General features: G+C 47.6%; 1 protein-coding gene across 3 annotated transcripts; it reads left to right on the top strand.

The window, feature by feature from the left end:
• Positions 1–2,594: 2,594 nt before the first annotated feature.
• On the top strand, positions 2,595–18,400 carry LOC123188877 (vacuolar protein sorting-associated protein 45 homolog). 3 transcript variants are annotated; one of them, XM_044601155.1, is made up of 13 exons: positions 2,595–2,865; positions 2,975–3,176; positions 3,601–3,680; positions 3,779–4,006; positions 5,307–5,432; positions 5,510–5,590; positions 5,683–5,824; positions 7,328–7,506; positions 8,068–8,223; positions 17,278–17,385; positions 17,460–17,581; positions 17,781–17,912; positions 18,105–18,400. In XM_044601155.1, exons 1-13 carry the CDS (start codon positions 2,800–2,802, stop codon positions 18,160–18,162), a joined length of 1,680 nt encoding a protein of 559 aa, XP_044457090.1. In that variant the 5' UTR covers positions 2,595–2,799; the 3' UTR covers positions 18,163–18,400. The 3 variants fall into 3 exon arrangements, with proteins under 3 accessions (XP_044457090.1, XP_044457089.1, XP_044457088.1); XM_044601154.1 differs by having other exon boundaries at positions 2,595–2,889; positions 3,601–3,662; XM_044601153.1 differs by having other exon boundaries at positions 2,597–2,889.
• Positions 18,401–19,499: the final 1,099 nt, after the last annotated feature.

Here is a 19,499-nt window from a genome sequence, read left to right as displayed (position 1 = left end):
TATTATGAGTTTATGAGTTTTGATGTACCGAAGTTAGTTTGGGGTCCCAGATGTGATCACAGACATAACGAGGAGTCTCGAAATGGTTGAGACATAAAGATTGATATATTGGACGGCTATATTCGGACACCGGAAGTGTTCCGAGGAAGTTTCGGATAAAACCGGAGCACCGGGGGGTTATCGGAACCCCCCGGGGGGTTAATGGGCCTCATGGGCCTAAAGTGGAGAATAGGAGGGGCTGCTAGGGCAGGCCGCGCGCCCCCTCTCCCCCTAGTCCGAATTGGGCAAGGAGGGAGGGGCGGCGCCCCCCCTTTCCTTCCTCTCCTCTCTCCCTTCCTTCCCCCTCTCCTACTTGGACAAGGAAAGGGAGGGGAGTCCTACTCCCGGTAGGAGTAGGACTCCTCCTGCGCGCCTCCTACTAGGGCCGGCCGCACCCCCCTTGGATCCTTTATATACGGAGGCAAGGGGCACCCCTAGACAGACAAGTTGATCCACGTGATCATATTCTTAGCCGTGTGCGGTGCCCCCTTCTACCATAGTCCTCGATAATATTGTAGCGGTGCTTAGGCGAAGTCCTGCGACGGTAGTACATCAAGATCGTCACCACGCCGTCGTGCTGACGGAACTCTTCCCCGACACTTTGCTGGATCGGAGTCCGGGGATCGTCATCGAGCTGAACGTGTGCTAAAAACTCGGAGGTGCCGTAGTTTTGGTGCTTGATCGGTCGGGCCATGAAGACGTACGACTACATCAACCGCGTTGTGCTAATGCTTCCGCTGTCGGTCTACAAGGGTACGTAGATCACACTCTCCCCTCTCGTTGCTATGCATCACCATGATCTTGCGTGTGCATAGGAATTTTTTTGAAATTACTACGTTCCCCAACAGATGGCTCGTGCCACTTGGTCTAGCCGAACCATGTCATGCATCGGTGGACCTCCATGTCTTTGCGTTCCAAGTAGGGGCGACATCTAGCTGGCACCCATACCCGAGTGGTTGAATCGAGACACTCGAAGACAATGTAGCCAACCTATTACTTGGTTCATGGCATCTGAGTGTCATAGCCTCGCCAGTCGCTCCCGAGTGTCACTTATCTTACCTAACGAGATGCGAGTAGGAATTGTTGAATTCCCTGAAAGATAGAGAAGGCAAAAAGCATAGCGGCTCCAACCTCGCACGAGTAAGAGCATTATGGCAGTTGAGCTACTATTGAGTAAGAGCATTGTGGCGGTTGAGCCACTATCGAGTAAGATTCAGTGGTATCTACTTCTTCCCAGCCCCGGGGGGGGGGGGGGGGGGGGGGGGGGGGGGGGGGCTAATGGTCTGTTGTAGAGCATACCATGAATTTCAGCGGAGTCTTGAGTGGCGCATGTCAGACCAAACAGGGCGGTCCCAACCAACATCATGGAGGAACAACATCACATATCTTTTTGGAACCAAGTATTAGGTCTCGATGCCTGACACCTCTTGTTAGGGGTTCAACTTGTGCCCCATGGAGGGCCATGACCGCCCTTCATTCAGGCTTGGCTTGAGCAGCCAGGGACCATGGAGGTCAGCTACATGTACCGATGTACTCATGGTTGATAGCGCCCGAGTCCTGAAGGTTTTAGTTCTCGCCTAGTGCCCATAGGGGGTTCACCTATCGGGTGCCATTGTCACACCCGAGTTTTGCATGGTTTCACAGAACACCCAAATGCTTCTATGGCACGTTAGGGTTCCTGCCGCTCCAACATCTCGAATTGGTTGGGCGGGAGGACCGAAAAGGTGCATCCCTTGGTCTCGCCTCGATCTTTGAGGTGGGGTCGTCAATCCATTGTCTTCCTAACAGTCTTCAAGAGGTCATGCATGTCGGGGGGGGGGGGGGTAGGCGCTGATGCATGGCACCCGATAGGATGTGACGCTTGGGGTTTTTTCTCGCACCCCTATGTAAAATTGGGGAAGGGCTGTGAAAAGGCGTGTCCTTGTACCCACAAATTCACCCGCACCATGCCCCCTCATAGTACCGCGCTCCGGCCAAACTCGTCGTGCTCCGGGCTCACATCATGGTCGTCGTCGCTCGCTTGATCTTCCTGTCCAGCGACCGCCGCCACTCGTTCTGCCCACCGCCGTTGGCCCGGCTCTAGGTCTGCGCTCCACCCACCTCTTCTTGACGCCATGGGTTGCCCTCCGACGCAATGCGTGGTGCGAAGGAGTATTAGGCGGCAATGGCGCAGCGTCGATGGAGTCCATCTTGACAGCCGAGCAACTGCAAATCTATCAGTGATGTTAGTGATTGTGAAAAAAATGATAATAACAACAGAAGAAGTGGTAGGATTTAAAAGTCTATTATGCCCTTTGTCCCAAAGAATGGTGCGTATTAGATTTTTATTCACAACCAAATCTTGTAAATTTTGATCAAGCTTATAGATTTCTTAGAATGCAAAATCAATATTATTAGATTCATTATAAAATATATTTTCATATGATACATATTTGATATTGTAGACATAGATAATTTTCTCAATAAATTTGGTTAAAGTTCGTGAGATTGACTTTCAATACACGTGGGTTGGCAAGTTTCGGTGCAAACTGAAATTGTGTAGAACCAAAGAAGCGAACCGATCGTCTTTGCCATCTGCCGTCTGCCGTCTCCTTCCAACCCCCGGTTCTTTCCCCTTTGCCATCTGCCGTCTGAAGTCTCGAGCGCACCCTGTTCCTACTCCGCTCCGCCGAGACCTCGTCGCCGGCGACTCGGGATCTAACCCCTACACCTACACCTACACCACAACGCACTGAAGAACAAGGCGCAGTAACAGCAGAAATGGTGCTGATCCCTCTCATCCGGGATTACATCGACCGCATGCTCCAGGACATCTCCGGCATGAAGGTCCTCATCCTCGACCCCCAAACCGTACGTACGCGGCCCCCGAAACCCTAGCCCTGGCAGGCCTCTGCTCCTCCCCATTTTTCTCACCAGATCCGCGGGCTCGTTCCAGGTGGGGATGGTTAGCGTAGTGTACAGCCAGTCGGATCTCCTGCGGAAAGAGGTGTTCCTCGTGGAGACGGTCGACGACGCCTCCAGCTCCAGGGCGTCCATGGCGCACCTAAAGGCCGTCTACTTCCTCCGCCCGTCCTCTGACAACGTCCAGAAGCTTCGCCGCCACCTCTCCGCGCCACGATTTGCCGAGTGCCACCTCTGTGCGTTCTTGATCCCCATTTGCTATATTCAACCCGTGAACTTGCTACATTCCTATCAGTTCACGTCTTTTCTGTGTGTTTTACTTTGAGAAGATCAGAAGAGTTGATTGCGATGGGGATGCAAACAATTTGGTAGACAACCCCAACAAAAAGAAAACCAGCACATGAAGTTTGGGGCAAACAAGATACTAAAGCAACTACTCAAGACTACTTGCTCTTTTCTGGAAACATTTTGCCCACCCTACTGTCTTAAGAAGTTTTTAAAGTTATGGGTAACTAGAAATAATAAAATTAATCAAATACAATGTAGCAGTTTGGGTGATAGCGTCGTACCTTGTAGCGGGGTCTGAAAGAGGGATGAATGCTTGGCTTGTCGCAGCAGAGTTTTGCTGATTTTGTTCATTTATTGTTTGTTTCCTTGCAGTCTTCTCCAATATATTGAAGATTCCACAGATTCAGGTGCTTGCCGATTCTGATGAGCAGGAGGTTGTGCAGCAAATTCAGGTTTATGTCGTTTGTGATTGTAATACACATTGGAATGAAGTGTTTGAGAGTTGAAAGGGAGGATGAAGTTGGTATATGAATGCTGTTTTGTTTTGCAGGAGTTCTATGCTGACTTTTGTGCCATCGATCCTTTCCATTTCACTCTGAATATACACAATAACCACATCTACATGCTTCCAACGGTGGTTGATCCTCCTGGCATGCAAAGCTTCTGCGATCGAGCTGTTGACGGCATCGCTTCTGTCTTCCTGGCTCTGAAGCGTCGCCCTGTTATTAGATACCAAAGGACATCAGATGTCGCAAAAAGGATTGCACAAGAAACTACGGTGGGTCCACTGTCAATATTAATATTACTACATGGAGACCATGAAAAAAAAACCATCAACTTAGGATTTCAGCACATGTCAATATTAAATATTACTACATGAAGCATTGTAGAGAAATCTTTTTACATGCTTATCCCAATGATTGAAACTGTTGAAAGATCACTGTCAACTATTATATTTTTGTTACTCTAGCACATCTTCAGTTGTTAACTCACTAGAAAACAGAAACACTTAACCTTTATACAGTAGTGATGAACTGATGATGCCTCATGCCTACACTGACATATGGTTCTTTTCATACTCTCTTGATTATTCTGTTCATATCTGCTTTCTGTGCTGTGATCCACATCACTTATGCCCGTCCGATTGTACTTCCATTGTTTGATCTTGAAGGCACAGTTACATATAGCCTCTAATTCCTCCCAAGCGATATGTTCATCTCTGCACACACTGCCAGCTAGTCCTAGGTGGATTTTTGTGCAGTTCTTACTGAAAGCTTGAATTTCTTTTATACCTTTTCATTATTTATTAATGATCTTAAGTCACACAACGTGAATCTGGGCTTTTATTGTTAGAGCATGTTAGAATGGTTTAGTTATTCTGCACTTTGTCTTCAGTGAGCTGGAGGATTATGATCAATGAAATTTGTATCGATTGTAAGTTTCTCAGATATGTATTCTCCGAGACTGCTTAGAATTGTTGAACCAACAATGAGATTATGAAGGGAGTTAGTATGGCTCTGACCTGTTGAACCAACAATGAGATAATGAGAATACAACCAAAAAGTTGTAGTTAAATTTTATTCATGTACTCCCTCCGTTCCTAAATATAAGTCTTTTTAGAGATTCCAATATGAACTACATACGGAGCAAAATGAATGAATCTACACTCTAAAACATGTCTATATACATCTGTATGTAGTCCATATTGAAATCTCTAAAAAGACTTATATTTAGGAACAGAGGGAGTAAAAGGGTGGAGTGGTACGAGTATAAGGGCAGTAGTTTTCATGTGGCATTTATCCAATTGAGTGCCTCTGGGTGGCATTATGTTACAATCATTGGTCAATTATGCATGTTTTAGAGAATTTTCATGATAAATTTCACATTCTACAAACGTGAGTAGGAAGAAGTGCAATTTATAGAAGTAGAGGAACATTGAAAATATTTTCTGTGCCAAAAAATGTACACAATTCTGTATCATAATTATGCCTTACTTCTGTTTTAAGGATTTTGTGATGCCATTGTGACTTCTGTTTGGAATACTTGTTGCTGAAGCACTTACAATTTGGAATGTGCAGAGGTTGATGTATGAGCAGGAAAGTGGCCTGTTTGATTTTAGACGAACTGAAAACTCTTCCTTACTATTGGTGATTGACAGAAGGGATGATCCTGTTACTCCGTTACTTAATCAGTGGACATATCAGGTACTCTAAAAGATTATAATCTGTGGCTGTTTTGTATGTACTTTTCTGTTGATTTGTTTACACATTTGAATTCATAGGCGATGGTCCATGAGCTTATTGGAATTGAGAACAACAAAGTTGATCTTAAGGAGTTCGCTAATGTACCTAAAGATCAGCAGGTTGAGAAGTGTTGAATTCTTCTTTTCATACTGTGTTAAAACACTGCATGAACTTTCTTTAAATATGATTGATGTGAAATATGCTCATATAGGAGGTGGTTCTATCAGCAGTACAAGACGACTTTTTTAGAGTGAACATGTTCGAGAATTTTGGAGACCTTGGTATGAATGTCAAAAGAATGGTAGATGACTTTCAACATCTTTCAAAAAGCAGCCAGAATTTTCAGAGTATAGGTAAGTGATATGGATTTTTGCTTTTGTTGTTTCCCATGAAAGAAATGGATCACGGAGAAATTGTGTCTATTTACCTAGTTTTTTTCATTTCATTTTTAATTTCACACCTTATACTTAAATATTGTCTTCTTATCCCCAACTAGTTAGTTACTAGTAGTCCGTGTCAGTTTAGGCTATGTTTCTATTATGCGATGCATCCCTTATATATAAAGTGGCGTAGGCTGCAGCTTAAAGAAGATTAGGCTCCATGTACAGCAGCAACCCAGGTTGCCAGAGTTCGCCACCACAGCCGTCCAGAAGCCCAAGTAACCTCACCCTCGCCCTGAAATCCAGCACGAGTACTACCTTCGAAATCTTGGATGTGACAATATATCTCTAGTTCTCAAACATTATGGCAATGTCACTTGCACAATACGGTTTGTTGGTTTATAGTCTGAAATACATATATACGGTGGCGCTATTCTATGCGAGCGCGCATAATTGTGCATCGTGCGCCCCGGCCGGTGCTAATTAGGCGGGCGGGCGCGCGTCGCACGCCGAGGGGCCTGCTATCTGCCGCTGCTAATTGGGTTGAGGGTAACGGCCTATGTAGAAAAAAGTAACACATTTAATTTTATTACCATGTGTCGCCCGCGTACCGGGATTCTGTTGTCACTGTTTATTGGCAGCAACGGGGATGTAGAGATGGTAATGGATGTGATTCAAGAGACGTTAGTGGACGCGCTACAGTCATTATTTATTGGCGGTAATGGGATGGTGGGGATGGTAATGGATGAAGATTGTTTACTAGGCAATGATTCCTAGATGGTTTGTATGTAAACGTAGTAAAGCCTTGCTAACAAGTAGTAACGAATTACCAACGGAATGGAAGGTACTGAAAAAGTAATTACCAATGAGGCGCACAACTAGTAAACGAATTACTAAACTATGATGGAGTAGATGGTAATGAAAAAATAATTACCAACGAGGCGCAAAGGTAGTAACAAATTACTACACTATGATAGAGTCGATGGTAATAAAAAAAATAATCACCCACCAAGCGCACAAGTAGTAACTAATTACTACGCTATAATGGAGTCGATGGTAATAGTTGGTAGTGAAAAGATAATTACCAACGAGGCACACAAGTAGTAACGAATTACAGCACTATGATGGATTCGATGGTAATGAAAAAAATAGTTACTAATGAGGCCCATGGTAAACCTAGTAAAACCAGGCCTATATGTAGTGTGGTGATAGTAACTCGTTACTAGTGTTTTTCCGCGGAGGAACGTGGGCCTGCTTAAGCGTGTGGACGCGCCACTGGTAAGGTCGTTACGAGAGATTCTAGTGCGCGCTTAGGAATTAGAGCATCCACTGGTTCGGTCGATGGGCGGCCGGAGTGTAGGCTAGGTTATAATGCGCGCACGCTGAGTTTAGCACGTATATATATCTGTGTCTGTGTGTGTGTGTGTTTTGTGCTTTGTTTTAAACTCTGAATGCCTGATATGCTAATGGTTGTAGATGATATGGCAAAATTTGTGAGCAACTATCCTGAATATCGAAAGACACATGGAAATGTGACAAAACATGTTGCTTTGGTGAGCGAGATGAGCAGAATGGTGGAGGAAAGGAAGCTTATGCAAGTTTCGCAGACGGAACAAGAGCTAGCATGTGCAAGTGGACAAGCAGCAGCCTTCGAGGTATTCATTTGATGCCCGGAAACTATTTCACGCCTTTCAGGGTAACCTGGTCTTGGTATAGCTTGATTTTACAGCAACTCCCTCTGTCCCGTAATATAAGAGTGTTTTTTACCCTATAGTGTCACAAACATTGTTATATTATGGGGCGGAGGGAGTAGTTATCAAAGTGTAAAGCTGCTTCTATGTTTGTGATGTAAGACCGCTAACTTTTACATCTCAAATATTGCTTTGTTGTTGAACACCCCCCCCCCTATATATGTATATATCGTTTTGAACCCATTCTACTCTTGTTGTTGCTTTGACCACTTTCATTAGCCATGTAAGTCGAATTGTGCCTCCCCTTAGAAGCAGCTTAAGGAGTTGATTCAAGCTATACCTATTCTTGGAACTGCTGACCTATCTGTTGACTTGCTCATTAAGATAGAAATACATTATGTATGACAAGGCTCATTTGTCTGATCAGTTTGATGCTAGTTGAATTAATGTGAGTAGGGTTTACTCCACGGAGAAACTGACCAGTTGATTATTTTTGCCAACCATTGACCAGTTGCTTTTTTGCAGGCTGTTACTTCCTTACTTAACAATGAAAGTGTATCTGATATTGATCGTTTGCGACTTGTAATGCTCTATGCTTTGCGGTATGAAAAAGAGAGTCCAGTTCAGCTGATGCAGCTTTTCAACAAATTGGCTTCTCGCTCTGCTAAATACAAGTCGGGGGTATGTGAACTGTACTAGTTCTTGTGGTAGAACATTTCTCCTTGTTTTCTTCTATTGCACATGTTGCTTTATTTCTTTTTCAGTTAATGGTCTTTCTAGTTCTTTTTTTTCGAGAAAACGCAAAAGCTTTGCGTTTCTTTTCATTGAAAAGGAGAGATTCAGTTACAATCATCCGAGGATGTGCGGATTACAGCCGGTTAATTAGTGCACATCCCAGGTTTGGGGCAGCACAAGTCGGAGGCCAGGTGCCCCAGCTGCTGCCCATGAGCGGGCCTCGTCCTTAATGCTATCTAGGAGTGTGTTGAGGGAAGGCATCGCATTGTCAAAGACGCAGCTGTTTCGGTGCTTCCAGACCATCCATGGTACGAGCAACGCAACAGATTTCAGGGCCTTGCGCAGGGTCGGCGGCGTGTCTTCGTTGGCCTGTCTCCACCAGTCCGTAAGCGATGGCTCCTGCGAGGGGATCGGGGCCGGGATGCGTAGCCAGGCCAGGGTCTCGTGCCATGCCTGACGGGCGAGGGGGCATTCCAGCATGAGGCGCCGTTTCCGGCTGCTGGTCACATAGGAGGCAGCGGGGGTGATGCTGGAGGCCATGGCGAGCCAGCCTCTCAGCCGTCCAGCATCGGTCCTGGTTGGCCAACCAGTGGAAGAACTTGACTCGCGGCGGCGCCCAGCATTTCCAGATCAGCTTCCGTGAGTGGCAGGCCGTTGCTCCATGGAAGGTCGCCGTGTAACAGGACTGCGCAGAGTAGTTGCCGCTCGCCGTCCAACGCCAGATCAATTTGTCCGGTGCGGTGGAAAGCTCGGTGCGCTGCATGATCTGCCAGAGTTGCAGATACTGACCAATCTCGTGGAGACCGGGGTTTCCTTGGATGTCTCTTGCCCAGGAGTTACCATTGAGCCCATACGCCACAATTCTCGTTGTCCGTCGTCGCTTGGGTATGCAGCCGTAGAGATTAGGCATGAGCTCACGCACGGATTGGCCGCCGATCCACCGGTCCTCATAGAGCAGGGCGGACAGCCCATTCCCGAGGATCGTGAACGTGGAAGCCCAGAACAGGGCTCGTTCCATGGGCGAAAATTGGAGGTCGAGCCCTTGCCATGCTCGCTCCGGGTCCGTTCTGGAGAACCATAGCCAACGTGGTCTCAGGGCGAGGCTGGCACGCTCGAGGTCTCGCACGCCAAGGCCCCCGAGCTCGATGGGGCGGCACACTCTGCTCCAGTTCACATGGCAGTGTCCACCATTGGCAGCGGCACGTCCAGCCCAGAGGAAGCCGCGCTGGATCTTCTCGATCTACTTGAGGGTTTTTTTGGGGGGCGCGAATGCGAGCAGTTGGTGCACTGGGATGGCACACAAGACCGACTTGACCAACGCGAGGCGCCCGGTTTTGGTCATCAGCCAGGCCTTCCAAGTCGGCAGGCACGCGCCGACCGCATCCACCATGGGCTGCAGCTGGGCGGCAGATGGGCGGCGTGTGGACATGGGTATGCCGAGGTAGGTGATCGGGAGGTTCGCCACCGGGCAGCCGAGGTGCGCGATCATCTCCGTGGCCACTTGGTCGCCGTGCAGGATGGTGGCGGAGCTTTTGGTGAAGTTCACCTTCAGGCCGGAAGCCCTGCCGAACAAGGCGAGGATTTCCCTGATCGCAGTGGTGTCCTCTGCCGTGGCATGACAGAAGACCATGACATCATCGGCATAGAGGGAGATCGCCGGGATGTGACGCCGTGGGTGTAGAGGCTGCAGGATGCCCAGGCTGTGTGCACGTCGTAGGAGGCGTCCCAGGGTGTCGACGGCGAGTACGAAAAGCTGCGGGGACAGTCGGCCTGCCGGAGCCCTTGTCGGTGCCATATGGGGGGGGGGGGGCTCGCCGTTCAGGAGAATGCGCGTGCTAGCAGGGGACAGGAGGATGGCCGTCCACTCCAAGAATCTGTTCCCGAATCCATACCGCCGCAGCACCTCAAAGAGGAAAGGCCATGATAGGGAGTCGAAGGCGTGCGTGAGGTCGAGCTTGAGCATGACTCTCGGAGCTCCCAGTTGGTGTAGCAGCTTGAGTGATTGCTTGACAAGGACGTAGTTGTCGTGCAGGCTCCTTCCCGAGATGAAAGCATTTTGGTTGCGGCTAACCAAGTGGTCCAGTTTGGCCCCGAGGCGGATTGAGAGCACCTTGGCGAAGATTTTGGCCACGAGGTGTATCAGGCAGATCGGCCGGTAGTCGCGTAGCCCATGAGCGTCGGCGTTCTTGGGAAGCAGCGTCAGCAATGCCTGGTTGAGCTTGTAGAACCCCCTTCCTCATAGGTCATATAGTTGCTGGAACACATCGAGGAAATCCTGCCTGATGATGGTCCAGCACGCGCGTAGGAATTCTGCTGTGAACCCGTCGGGGCCCGGCGCCTTGCGAGCGGGGAGACTTTTGACAGCCTCCCAGATCTCCTCCGTGCTGAATGGCGCGTCGAGGTCCGCAAGGTCAGTCGGCTCAATGAGCTGAGACAGGTCCAGGGCGTGCTCTCTGGTGGTTGCCGTACCAAGCAAGGCCTCAAAGTGAGCAAAGGCTGCCTTCGCCATGTCAGTGTGGTCCGTGAGCACTCTGCCGTCCGCGATCAGGCTGTATATGTGGTTCTTCTGCCGACGGAACGAGCACTGTCGGTGGAAGAAACCGGTGCTAGCGTCGCCGTCTTTGAGGTTGGCGATGCGGGAGCGCTGCCGGGCGATCGTGCGCTCCATGGAAGCGAGCCCAAGATAGGATATCTTGAGCTGCTTACGGAGCCAAGCCTCCGGTGGCGAGAGGTTGCGTGATTCCTGGGCGTGGTCGAAACGCGAGATGAGTTCCCGTGAGATCGCAAGTTTGTCCTTGGTATTGCCCGTGGACCTGGAGCTCCAGCTGGTAAGGCGCGCCGCCGTCGCTGGGAGCCGTAGCATGAGCCGGTGGAAGGGATCGGCGTGGTGTGTAGAGCCCCATGCCGTGGTCACCCATCCAGGCGAAGCCAGTACTCCTCAAAGTGAAACCGTGCGTGGGTGAGCAGTCCAGCAGCAACGGGGCGTGGTCTGACACCACAGCCGCGAGGCATCGGAGGTGGCATCCGCTCTGCGCGTCCTCCCAATCAGCGGTGCAGAGCACACGGTCGAGCTGCACGAGAGTCGGCGGTGATTGCTCGCTGGACCATGTATAGCGCCGCCCGTTGAGGTAGATCTCTTTGAGCGCGAGGTCATTGGTGAGACGGCGAAATTTGCCCATCATACGCCGGTTGATGTTGCCTGTGCTTTTGTCGTCGTCGCGGAGGATGAGATTGAAGTCGCCGCAAACCATCCATGGTTCAGGGCACGCGGCTCGGATCTCGCGAAGCTCCTGCAAGAAGGCGACCTTGTCGGCATCTTCCTGGGGTTCGTATACCACCGTAAGCCACCAAGGTGTGCCTGTGACCGTGGTCACCTTAGCGGTAATCGCATTGGTGGTGAACATTGGGTCCGTGATGGTCACGGCCCTGCTCTTCCACTCCAGCAAGATGCCGCCCCGCGTGCCATCGGCTGGGAGGTACGTGTAGTCATCGAACTCGGAACCAAGCGCATCCAAGACAATAGCCGAGTAGATCAACTCCATTTTCGTTTCTTGAATGCATACAATGGAGGCCCCGGTGGTGTCCAGCAGCGACCGGATAGCATGTTGCCGAGCCCGCGCGTTCATGCCGCGCACATTCCAGATAGCGATCTTAAGGCCGTGATCTATGGGAACGGGATCGACGGGTAGACGCGCGTATACTGGACTAGCCTTCGCATGCAACGTCGACGCCGCCGGTCGCAGCCGATGCCATGCAGACTGGGATCTCACGGTCAACCAGTGTGGCAATGGCCTTGAGGACCGTCAGGGGTAGCGGTGCCGCGAACATGCCGTCGTAGGCTTTCATCTCAGCGGCAGTGATCTTCTGATCGATCCCTATGATCCCAAGGGTGCGCAGGATTTGCATGTGGGCGCGCCGCTCCGCCGTGGAAGGGGCGCTCGGTTGGCAGGTCATAACTGCAGATCGTCCACGACGAGGGGCGAAGTTGAGGGGTCGGCGTGGTTTCTTTCCCGGGGCCGGCAGGGCGGCGTTGAGGTGTTTCGTGGCGGTGGCCAGAAACTCTCCAAGGGTCCAGGGCCGTGGTGTGGTGCGGCCCCGGGATTGCCGCATCGTAATTGGAGGCGATGCGAAGCGGCTCGGCGTGCGGCCACTTGGGCCTTGGTTTGTCGCGGCCCCAGCGTTTGGAGATAGCTGGTCTTCGGTGGGCAGCAGTGGGGGAGGTGTAGGCGTGGGCCGCTGCAGAATCACCATCGGGCCTGCTGGGCTGCGGGGAGGCGGCCCATCAGCATGGGCGGGAGGGTTGGCGCCGAGGGGGGGGCGTTTCCCCGCCCGAGGCAGCGCGTGTGGGGTTGGTGGCGGCGGACTGGTCAGCGGAATCCAGCCCCACCTCTGGCTCGGGTGGGGCGGTATCTCCACTTTGTCCCGACCGGGTCTCTGGCGGTGCAGATCCCTCCTGCGAGGCGACAGGCGCGCAACTGCCAGGGGCCAGATGAATTGCACTTTAATACATCATTGAACCATTTCTTCTATTTCTCTCCCTGCGTCCCATAATATAGGATGTTACTAGAACCGATATATCGGTTGTAATAAACCTTATATTATGGGACGCAGGGAGTACCTTCTTGCTGGCCAATGGACTGAAAGTGCTGATCCATTGTTTGCTCTGGCTACAGCCAATATGATATTGATTGTTTTCTGAATTCTAAATACCAAAGTTGAAGCAGCACAAGGTTGTGGAGGAGCAACTCCACCTTGCTGGTACAAAGTGTTGAAGGAACTACTTCAACGTGATGTGCTCGATATCACTCTAGAGGCGTTAGGCCGATATGGCTGCATGAGTGCAATACTAAAACTCCTAGAATACAAGATCTAAGATCTTAAGATAAGAACATGAAGCTCTTTTAAGTGTAATTGGTACATAGTTTGAGTTACAAACCTAGAGGTGAGGGCTTCTATGTATAGGCTTTGTGAAGCCTTCACATCTCAGCTTCTACTCCTATGTTTTTAAAGCGTCCCTAAGGCGACGCCTAGGCGTCGAAGCGCTCCCCCTCCGCTTTGGAAAATCGACCGCTTTGGGTGCCTAGGCGTCCAAAGCGCTCGCCTAGGCGTCGCCTAGGCGCCAAAGCGCCCCCCCCTCCCTAAGGCGGTAAGGCGTCGCCTTAAAAACATAGTTCTACTCATAGCTAGAAGACTCTAGAAAATACTAACTCCGTCCCAAAATGTCTCAAGTTTAGTACTTATTTTGGGACGGAGGGAGTATATTACTTAAAGGTCAAGACATCTCAGCTTCTACTCATAGCTAGAAGACTCTAGAAAATATTACTTAAAGGTCAAGACATCTCAGCTTCTACTCATAGATAGAAGACTCCACTCGGAGGGACTATTACTTAAAGGTTAAGAAAACAAATACAACAACATATGACTGAAGGACCAACTTATCTAAAATGGAGTAGAAATATGTAGAAGTCAATTTGATTTCTGTTTTTTTCTCTCTCTCTCTACTGTTCCTTACAATTATCCCATAGTTCTTTGGAACTTGGCCTTGAGTGCTTGTTCTGGATGGTAGAGAGTCAAGTCTGCAACATTGAGTGTGTTGGATATACCCATCTTGCTTGGAAGATATATCACATAAGCATTATCATTTATCTAATTTAAAATAAGGAATGGGCCATACTTTCTTTGTCCAAGTTTCCCATTGAACACCTAAAGGTAGCCTTTCTTTTCTGAGATGTACTATCATCTTATCACCTTCATAGGAGGAGGATTTCATCCTCCTTTTGCAGCCAGCTAACTGTATGTACTTCTGATTTTGTGCTTCCAAAACATTGCAAATTTCTTTGAATAATCTATTGTAGTTACTAGCAAAGTACAATGCTGATTTTGAGTCCCCCCTTGATGGTAGCTTCACCAGTTCCACCACATGTGTTGGAACTTTAAAGAGAAAATAACTCCTGCTTGGAGTTATTGGAGAACTCAGCAAAAGATAAAGAAAAATCCCATTGTTCCTTTCTTTCCGCACATATGCAACAGACCATATTACCCAAAAACTTCTGCGACATTTCTGTTTGTGGATGTACAGTACTAGAAGATTTTAGTTCAGTGTTGAATTGCGTCCACCAAGTGAGCCAAAATGCAGCAAGAAACTTTCTATCACGATCTGAGACGATTGACCTTGGAAAACCATGAAGTCTGAACAGTGAACACTTCACGGAAGAGTAGTTTTGTTACATGATGAGCATCCGTTGTCTTGTGGCATGGAATTAAATGAACCATTTTAGAGATCTGTTGGCCACCACAAACAGATCAATCCCTCGTCCTGTTCTTGGCAAGCCCAGGACGAAGTCCATACTCCATAGAGATGTCCTCCCATGGAGCAACAGGAACATGCAAAGGCATGTATAACCATGTGTTTTGGACCTAGCCTTTGCAAGTTTCACATATGGGGCACCTTTGGACAAACTCTCCAGCACCTCCTTTTAGCTGTGACCAAAAGTAACGAGCCTCCAGGTTAGCTAATAGTATCGTCGCGTCTAACATGGCCACTAAGATAACTTAAATGGAGCTTTCTGATCAGCTTGTCACATAGGGTGTGTTTGGTAGCTGTTCTCATCCTAGCATGGCCGTTCCCCTTTGAGACATGCTGAGTACATGCAACTGCTGATGTTTGGTTGCTCTGTATGTGCTGAGACATGCTGAGTTGAGACTTTGTTTGGTAGCCTGCATCTGGTTAGATATGCTGGGCTGAGACTCTGTTTGGTGGCCTGTATTTGAGGTAGATGTGGTTACTTCCTCTTAAGGTTGTAAGGATACCACAATAGTTACAAACACATGATAAAGAAAAATTGTGTGCACAATTAAATGGAGTTTTTGGCGCCAATACAACATTCAACCAATATTTGAACTATATGTAAATATGAAAAAAAAACACATTCAACACTTAACTAATAATAGGCATTACAAAAAGGATAGAATAACACAACATAGGATCAATTGTATTAGCGCATCTGAAAATAAGTCTGCCATGTCTGAAATTGATCAAATCTCTGAAATTTATACATATACATACTACTTTACTAGATGTGCTCTATCTCTGAAATTAGCACATCTATGAAACTTGTGTAATAGTGCCATAGTGTCCTACGACTTTGTACAAAATTGTGCTCTGCACAATGGCCGGAAATTCGAGCTAGTACGCACACAGCAAGCACAGACGGCTGGATCCATGCACATATGGCGCCGACGAGCTTGGATGGCGGCGAGCAGACGAGGCGTCGACCTAGGGCAGCGGTGACCTGGGACGGAGGCAGCAACCAGGGCCGGCGAGGGAGAACTTGGATGGGGGTGGCGGCGATGGTCACGGGGCGGCAACCAGGGATCCGGCGAGTGCGCTTTGGTTGGCCATTGTTGCGGGAGAGGGAGAGAGAGTCGAGAGAGTGGCGGCGGTCATGGGGGAATTTTCCGTTTCGGGAGGTAACCCTAGCTAGTGGTGGGTCGTGGGGAGATTTTTTCGGAGCCCCGAGGGAGCATGGCTGAGGAGCTAACGTCCATCTAGGTGTTCGCAAGTGAGCATGGCTGAGGGCCCTTTTTACCATGAGTTGGACATAGCTGAGGAGAGCTCATAAACCCTACCAAACAGTGAAAAGTGGGTTGGATAGGGAACTTTTAAGCTCATGCACCCCCATGCATCCTACCAAACACACCCATAGTCAGCGGCGGACCTAGCCCACTGGGCCAGGGTGGGCCAGCAGTGCTACTGTACATATACATTTATTTTTTTCTTTTATTTTTTGCTTTTCTCCTATGGTATAAAAGCTGTTTCCAAATCTCAGGGTGGGCCTACCTCCGCCACTGCCCATAGTGAACTTCTTGGGATGCACAGACGATCATTCTTGAAGAGATAGTCATCTTGCACCAAATAATCTTCACCTGATGGCTGGCCCCTAATGTGGGGGGAGGCTTATATAGGATCGGACCTTTAGGTGAGATCGTAGGATCAACACCAAAATTTCATATTTAGACAATCCGAAAAATTCTGATATTTTTTGACAACATACCTGCGAGGTATGTTTACAACTCTAAAAAAATCAGCTCCAAACTTGATCTACAGTAAGAGATTCAAAAAAGGCAAATGTAACTATGAATAGTGTCAGGCTGGAGTGAACAGTATTTGACACTATTCACAATTTCACATCCGATTTTGTCTTTTTTGGTTCTCTAAGCGTAGTTCGAATTAGAAGCTAAATTTTTTAGAGAATGTACATCAAACACGGATGTGTGTCTACAAAAAAATTCAGAATTTTTGAACATGTTTTGAGTCTTCAAAAAGATTGATCTCACCTAAAGGCAGATCCTATACAAGTCTTCAGTGGAGGTCCAAGTCGGAGCAGAGAAGGGCGGCGATGGAGGGTGTGAGGGGAGCTGGCGGGAGGGGTGGCCGCAGAGGCGTTAGCAGCTGCGGGAGGGGCGACACTGGTGGAGCCTCACGTGTGGCTAGATAAGGTCTAACATGGACAGAATATTCAAACTGCAAAAGCCGAGGGTTGATGTATTGCACCCAAGACCTCTACAATATTAAGTTTCATGTACCGAGTAGAACCTAAAGTCCAACTGATGGAGAAGGTTGGGCAATCCACATATATACTTTAACAGTTTTAGCGATAAGTTCTTATATTTTATATCTTCATTTCACCGTATGGACTCCATTATACAGCAGATCTCTAGAATCGATGGTACACATGGTTCTTCACATTCTAGGAAATATAATTTCTGTAAATCAGACTACGCAATATTCCTTGAAGTGAATTAAACATGATGTTAATTAGGCTTGAATACTATAAATTACCTTTTTACTCATGTTTAATAAACATAATTAATGGGATCTTCATCAGTTGTTTGTTTTGTATATGTTATTTATACTACAGGCAAAAGATGGAAGTAGTCAGTTGTATTTTTATTGGAGGTTTGGGTAAGTCTAATCTGTGTTACTACTTCTCTATGCAGCTTGTTCAATTCCTGCTTAAGCAGGCTGGTGTTGACAAAAGAACAGGTGACTTGTACGGGAACCGTGACCTATTAAATATTGCTCGCAACATGGCTCGTGGACTTAAGGTTGACACAAAAGTTTGTCCCCACAGTTATGTTACATTTCCATAGCTTGTTCCTTATGCGCTTATTGGTTGCAGGGCGTTGAGAACGTATACACCCAACACCAGCCTCTGATCTTCCAAACAATGGAAGGAATTGTCAAGGGGCGATTACGGGATGCTGACTATCCACTTGTTGGCAACCATTTCCAGCAGGGCAGGTTGGTCAAACATGTGCCGTGTTAAGTGTCTGCGAAACTACTTTCTGTAATTCACTAACTTGGTTTATTGATGGACGTGTACAGTCCGTCCTTGAGCACATCCTACAAAATAAAGCTAAATCATTGACAGGGTACACTTTTGCTTTTGTTTAGTTTTCAAAATGCAACGGGCTAATTTAAAGTGATGGCATCCCCACAGGCCTCAAGATGTTGTGATATTCATCGTTGGTGGGACAACTTATGAGGAAGCAAGATCAGTAGCCCTTTATAATGCAGCAAATCCTGGAGTCCGTTTCTTCCTTGGAGGTTCCGTGGTTCTAAATTCGAAGAGGTATGCACTGTTAACCATCAATCTCCTTGCAATGCTCCATAGTGTGATAACTCTATTTGGTGTTAGATATTTCCTTATTTTATTTTTACTTGTAGTGGAATATTTGGATTACAATTTTTGCAGTTGGTTTCCATTAAATTAGATTTAGATGAGAGGGATCATGGCTTGATGATGTTACCGATGACTTTGCAGATTTCTTGAAAACCTGGGGGAGGCACAAAGAATATCAAAGTCTAGCACTCTATTATGAGCATGCTGTTGTCCCCTCCTGCTTGAGGCTTGCGAGAATGTGATAATTGATAGTTTCACTGCATATATTCAGAGAGAATGCAATTTGTGGTAATTTTTGTAATGTATAGCTTTAGCTGTTAGTGCAATACCACAGCGTATCTATAGAGGGCTCAGCTTCTGTACATTTCACATTTGTTGTGATAACTTTTTACTACCCAGTTGACACGGTCAAGTGAAAAAAAGTGGCTATACCGAAACCTTTCTTGTCTATTTTGATGGAGTACCACACTGTTGTTGCGGATCCTGGAGATAAGTGTGTTTAATCCCCTAAATTATTAGGTTTGGGACACATTCCCTCCGGCCCTTGTTTAGGGTGGTTGTAATGAGAGTATCATAAATGGTATCATGCATGTCAACTAGATTTTTTGAATGATGTGGCACAATTAAATGAGGAAAGAAAGGATATGGTATCATGATACAATTAATAAGACAACCTAAGATACTAAGGGCCGGTTTTTTTGCTGGCTTTTTTGGGCTTCCAAAGTAAGCTGCCCCTACCTAGCTTATTCTATAAGCCCTACCAAAATTTTCTTTTTAGAAGCTTACTAGTCAAGTCTTAACTACTAGGCTTCTAAAAAACTAAATTTGGTTGGGCTTTTAGAATAAGCTGAAACCAGTTTATTCTAGAAGCTAGCAAAAGAATTGGCCCTAACTTATGATACTATGCATTACGGATGTAGTATCATATACTAGTATCATATGTATGATAGTATCTGATCTCTTCATTACAACCAGCCTTAGGGGAGATACACATCAGGTTGAATTATTATGTTTAGTTTGGGCCTGACCAATGTTGTGTGCTCTGTGGTTGTGTTGGTGTTAGGGCAATTAGAACGTTGTACATCAAACCGCTCCTAAATATCTGAGCGTTGTCAGGCTCTCCCTCCCCTGTATCTGATCATTCCAGTGGACTGTAGCTCCTCCGGCAACAGCCGCAACCCTTGGATCTCATGTGAGCGGTCTGGATGAAGACTCGCTCCTAAATATTTGAGCGTTGTTAGGCTCTCCCTGTATCTAATCATTCCAGTGGACTGTAGCTCCGGCAACAGCCGCAACCCTTGGATCTCCTGTGAGCGGTCTGGATGAAGACCCAAAGCGATACACTGGCAACTTTAACTGACTAGCTAGAAGACGGACGATCGGCGTCCGACGGCTGATATTCAACCAGTGACTTGAGCCACCTTTCATTGGTCTTCCCCTGTGCTGTCCAAGCACCTTTTACTTTTAGTAGCTTTTCCTGTATTGATAAGCTTGGGATCCCTCCCAGAGAGGCATCGATGTAATCCGGGTTGTAAA

Source organism: Triticum aestivum, chromosome 2A (genome assembly GCF_018294505.1).
Source record: "Triticum aestivum cultivar Chinese Spring chromosome 2A, IWGSC CS RefSeq v2.1, whole genome shotgun sequence".
Lineage (NCBI taxonomy): Eukaryota > Viridiplantae > Streptophyta > Magnoliopsida > Poales > Poaceae > Triticum > Triticum aestivum.
Note: the sequence above shows the minus strand (reverse complement) of the source record. Positions and strands in the feature narration are given on the sequence as shown.

Coding starts and splice junctions, on each gene's coding strand:
- LOC123188877 (XM_044601153.1), top strand. CDS start 2,800: ATGGTGCTGATCCCTCTCATCCGGGATTACATCGACCGCATGCTCCAG. Junction 5,591..5,682: donor ATGTACCTAAAGATCAGCAG/GTTGAGAAGTGT, acceptor ATGCTCATATAG/GAGGTGGTTCTATCAGCAGT. Junction 17,913..18,104: donor GTGGTTCTAAATTCGAAGAG/GTATGCACTGTT, acceptor ATGACTTTGCAG/ATTTCTTGAAAACCTGGGGG.